General features: G+C 40.3%; 3 protein-coding genes across 3 annotated transcripts; 2 read left to right on the top strand and 1 right to left on the bottom strand.

Moving 5' to 3' along the window:
- On the top strand, nucleotides 1–441 carry PADG_05948 (uncharacterized protein; the record flags this gene model as incomplete). The annotated part of the gene is made up of 1 exon (XM_010762970.1): nucleotides 1–441. The coding sequence occupies one exon, from the start codon at nucleotides 1–3 to the stop codon at nucleotides 439–441; it is 441 nt and encodes a 146-aa protein (XP_010761272.1).
- A 1,122-nt stretch (nucleotides 442–1,563) lies between these two features.
- On the bottom strand, nucleotides 1,564–1,964 carry PADG_12005 (uncharacterized protein; the record flags this gene model as incomplete). The annotated part of the gene is made up of 2 exons (XM_010763294.1): nucleotides 1,564–1,800; nucleotides 1,845–1,964. 2 exons carry the CDS (start codon nucleotides 1,962–1,964, stop codon nucleotides 1,564–1,566), a joined length of 357 nt encoding a protein of 118 aa, XP_010761596.1.
- A 277-nt stretch (nucleotides 1,965–2,241) lies between these two features.
- PADG_05949 (uncharacterized protein) lies at nucleotides 2,242–2,758 on the top strand (the record flags this gene model as incomplete). The annotated part of the gene is made up of 2 exons (XM_010762971.1): nucleotides 2,242–2,431; nucleotides 2,532–2,758. The coding sequence occupies 2 exons, from the start codon at nucleotides 2,242–2,244 to the stop codon at nucleotides 2,756–2,758; spliced, it is 417 nt and encodes a 138-aa protein (XP_010761273.1).
- Between the last annotated feature and the right edge of the window lie 2,436 nt (nucleotides 2,759–5,194).

Here is a 5,194-nt window from a genome sequence, read left to right on the forward strand (position 1 = left end):
ATGCGCTTCGCGCAGATCAACTTCGCCGCCAGACTTCTCACAAGCATTCTTAGCTTGCCTTTGCTAGCCGGAAGTGCCTACGCGCAGTCAGTGCCAACGATGTACTTTGGAAGAGCAACGACATGCAAAAACAACCAGTACAAGTACGATTGGTACGTCTGGCTGCAAAGTGGGGATCCGTGTCTGGACTGGAGAGATCTGGGACCAACGGCACTGAGGTCACCATGCGGAAAATCGTTTGGATGGGAAGCCATTGGACACTTCGTCCTCACGGACTGCAATGCTGGGGACATTCTGCCTCGAGGAATCACTTGGGTTGAGAAAGGAGTGACGGGTAAATGTGTTCCTGATGCCAAGCCGCCAGAAAGATCGTGTGATGCTCCCTGGTGCGGCGGAGGGCAGGTTGTAAATGTTACAACTCTCCAAATTTGTGCTGGGTAACTTTGAAGCTTGCAGTTGGCTTTGACGCCCATAGGGATAGAAAGACAGAAGGTGATGGGTGTCTTGGAAGAGGCGCTTTGAGCTGCCTTAACTCATAAGAACTTTTCACGTTCATAGCAGCCCAGCTGGCCCCGGTATGGCCCTCAGTGTTTTTCCCCAAAACTTGAAGTCACAATGATTGCTTCAGTTCTTGGGTTATTTCAAATTTGCAAATGATGTGGATTGATTTCCTGAAGTGGTGTCAATTTTCAGCCGGAGGAATCAGGACCAAATTTCAACAGCATCTAAAACAAAGAACATCTTCTTCTGTGGATTTCTTCTCACTTGATGATGACCTTCAAAGTCAAAGTTCAACAGAAACTAGACTTCTGCACAAGCATATTCATGTTTCTCGATTGTTTTCGATACGTTTATGCTTGGCCATGATGATCTCCTCAACTTAGACAACCAGGCAGGATATCTTAGAAAATGTAAATAACCAGAGGTGGCATGGCACCTCGACACCTCTAATGAAGAGCAGTTGCATTCGATTTGAAAATATTAGAACGTCGCATATGAAAATGCCGGCCCTGTAGCCTCTATCAGAGATATGCATCAAACACCGCTTCAAAAATTGAGCATTCGACTAATCACCACAGAGTAGTAGGGCATAGATCGAGAAAAAGCCTATGCTGAAAGTTACCGCCCGCTGCAATCCTGATTTTCATACTGTACGGTAAGTACATGTAATATATTTCGAGACAATACCGTGCATACCGTTACATACAAGACGAGTTCCTGTTGCGAACACCTTGGACCAAAGCTTGCAACCCTGAATACGGAAATTAGATTCGAACATCATCCGAACCCGACATGCAACCACAGCTGCATGCCATAACCCCCAGATATGGACAAACAAGCCTCGTCGGCTTGCGTACCATTCAACCCAGTCAATCACAATGCGTTGTCTGTCCGGGTTAGGGTGCTGCTAAGATGTTGGTCGTCCAAAAATGCTTCTGCCTTGAACTCTTGAAGCTTCGTCCTGGGCTTTATTGGCGTTGGATTGGAATTTGGCACCTATGTCGTTGCTGCTGTTTGGTGTTCAATTGTTAAAATAGATTGTTTTACGATGCGCGTCTGCCATCAAACGTGTCCATCCTTTGTTTGGCTATTCCCCTGCGCCCGTCGGGGACGCCTCATCGAAGCTTGGGCTTTGATCGAACCCTTCGGGCTTTGGACTTTGCAAGCCAGCTCAACGACATAACTAAAGCCGTCAGCGCAACTGTGGCTGAGATTTTCGTGTGGTCCTATTTCCTCTTCCTTATGCTGAATCTGCTCCTCCTCAATGACAAGGGAAAGAAAGCGGGATAACACACAGTGCTGAAGATGGAATATTCATATTCCAAACCATTGGTTGGTCTTACGAAATAAGATCTACTCTTAGTCCATGTCAAGTTTATTTGGAATTCAAGGGTCGGGTTGTCATAATCCCCATCCTGCATGAACATTAATCCCGAGATGTGCCTTGATAGAGTTACTTCCATTGGGTCTTACTTCTCCGGATCTAATCAGCATGGACACGCACTAACTATCTCTAGGCCGGCGCGCTGCCTGGCAGGTGTCACTGTATAAAAGCAGCATCATTTAGCTAACTACCGAGCTCTTGCAGACATTGACTACTTGAAGCTAGAATGGAGCGATGAGCATTCCATGCATCTAGCAGGATTGCAGGTGCGGAATTCAACAGCTGAAACTATTACATGAGAACCCAATATGGGTCTTTTCTCGCAGGATTAATATTCACTTGGAGCTGTTATTTCTATGGCTCGCGCTTTCTCACATTTGCGCTCCAATCGATCTAACTTGCAGCTCTGGATTTGGAAATACATCGCTTGCCGTATCCAGGCGCATCAACATAGAACAGCCATCCTACAAGCCTTCTTAGTAATGAGAAAAAATGTCCACCTCGGGAATCGGGTGGTCTTGGACACGAAGATATCTGGAAAACCTGGTTGGTAACAGTTTTAAACCACTTGATTATGACAATCGGATGGATGTGAGAGCGCCCCTTGATCTCACTTCTTAGGACCATAGAGAATATCTTGCAAAAGTTCTCACATGCGGCCTCATGAATTTAGCCAACATCGGAAACCTTATCACTTATTGCTTCGAGAGATACTCAAACCAGATGACCATGGTGTTCCAAGAGAAATTCCGGGGTCCGAGGACACCAAAGTCTCCACTTGCCACATCAAACCACCAAGGCCTGTCTCGAGTCCCGTATATTGGACAGGCTGAGAATGTTCCCACCGACTTCTTAACTATTGTCGCAACGTGAGGGATAGCTTAGTTCTAAGAATTATATTTGTAGTTTGGCAATGGATTCGGTTAAGTGTGAAGGTTGAAACTCCCATTAATTTCATTCAGGGGCTTGCTTAAACAAAGCACAAGGCCACGCCCAACTTAAAAGTACATACAGAGTATCTATTTATATGTTCATTCAAAATGCTAATGTTTCATAGGTCTTCTCTCTAGTATTATCCTATTTTACAGAGGCTATGTAAAGTATATATTGTACATGATGCATGGTTCTGTTATCCCATCAATCACAAACCAAGAAAGCCCCTTTGCAACCACAGCAAATTGTGGGTACAACTCAGCAATCATCCCCCAAGAAATGCCAGTATTTGAGGAGAAGGGAAAAGGAAAAGGAAAGAAAAACAGTATCCGCCTGAATTGCCACCTATGTTCATCTCCGCCTTGAACTACCCGTGACCCTCATGCTCCCACTACTCGACGGGTAACTGGTGCGGCTGTTCAAGTCTCTCTTCATGTTCATTAGAATGGTAGCAGCGCATCGTTCACAAATATAGTTTAAGTTGTTCGTTTCCCTTGAGATTCTCGGACAGAACTGCTTCTTCCCGCAAGTTTTTGTCCGAATAAATGATGTGTGGCCGCAAGAATGCTGATTGTAGAGTTGGCGACACATGGTTTTTTCTTTGATTTTGGTTTTGGTGTGTTTCTATCTTATATACTATATGTAACGTGACTGTTATAGTACGATATCAGATGGTCAGAAGCGGGTGGGATTCTCTGCTTTTGAATGAACTGGGAACGGGGGAGGGCTTTTGAGGGGTTCTCCGTCAAGTCGCTTTTTTCCTGCGAGGTATATAAAGGTAATGCATTCGATATAGGGCAGCGTGTGGTGTGCGAAGGACAGTAATTCCAGTGCTTTGATCATTATTCGCAGACATGCGAGATAATTGCGTCAATCCTGAAGCCGGTGAATTGGGGAACTGTATTATGTATATATAATAACAAAACCTGTGTCCCATCAAAAATAATTCCAGGATATCAACATTCTACCGTGCTTGCACAATCCCACTGTCCGCTGCAAAACGGGACCCTCGACGCCTTTCCTTTCTTCAATGTCTTCGTTCAAAACAACTGGGGAGGAATCGGTTTGTTTGCCAATTCAAAAAAACCCCACAATCATATATAACGGTTCCTCATGGATCTTGGTAGAGTTCCTAGAGAAGTTAAAGAGAAAGAAAAAAACAGGAGATGAAAACAGGGACAAACAAAGAGTCGTGGGTATAATGAATAGATTACTTAGAGTTCGAAGGACAGAACAAAGCAGATTGCTGAAAAGCGGAGAAAACGAATTGTGTACGAATAAATGAAGAAAGAAAGACGTTTAAAAGACAAATATAGAAAAAGATGCCAACTGTGGCGCCATTCTTCAATTCCGACCCGTGAGAAGAGACGCTTGTTGAATCTCAGATGAGGGCATTGTGTCAAAATTGCCAAAACAGTCTGAAAGAATTAATCGCATCAAGGGATATTCCTGTTCTGGACAAATCGGCCTCGATCTGGAACTGCAATATTCTGGACCAAACGAACAACAAATCCAGAGGATACAATCAAATGTTGCAGCTTGAAAGTGTTCTGATGTCGCCTTCAAATGGATTGTATAGGCAGTGCAGGATGTAGAAAGGGGTAGCTAATTGATTTTGTTTTTATTGGTTCTCGGAGAAGTCCACAAAAGAAAAAGCGGAAGCGAAACTGCTCATGGTTTGTTATATCAGGCTCCTATTCATTGCCATCAAGATTGACCAAATTGGTCAAATCGGAATGTTAAAACAGGTCAGAGTAATAAATGCCCCATGCCAAAAGTCATCAAAGGGGAAACCAATTCGAATAGTTTCAAATTGAATCTTGTAGGTCTCTTTTCTAGCTGAATTGAGGCTGCAAATGAAGAAATGATTTCTGTATTGATAAAGAATATTAAAGACCTGTTGAAATTTTGAGATTAATTTATAATTCATTATCAAATGGGTTATTTTTTATAATATGTAAATTAAAATATTTATATAATTAATAATTTTTTTTAAAAATATTATAAACTTAAATATAATATAATAATATATTAATTATTTAATTAATAATAAATTTTTTCAATAATTTATTAAAATTATTTTAATTTAGTTTATTAAAATAATTTTAATTTAGTTAATTAAAATAGTTTTATTATTAAAATAGTAAAAATAATAAAAAAAGTTTTTTAATTTTTTATAATAATTTAATAATTTATTAACTTTTTTATTAAAATAAATATATAAAATTAAATAATAATACTTTTTTAAAACTTATTTAATATTTAAAATTTTATTTTAAAAAAAATTATTATTTAAAAGCTTTTATTAAATTTATATAAAACTTAAAAATATAATTAATAAAAATATATTTTATTAAATAGTAAAAAATTATTAAA

The sequence above is a fragment of the Paracoccidioides brasiliensis genome (assembly GCF_000150735.1).
Source record: "Paracoccidioides brasiliensis Pb18 unplaced genomic scaffold supercont2.7, whole genome shotgun sequence".
NCBI classification, from domain to species: Eukaryota; Fungi; Ascomycota; class Eurotiomycetes; order Onygenales; family Ajellomycetaceae; genus Paracoccidioides; species Paracoccidioides brasiliensis.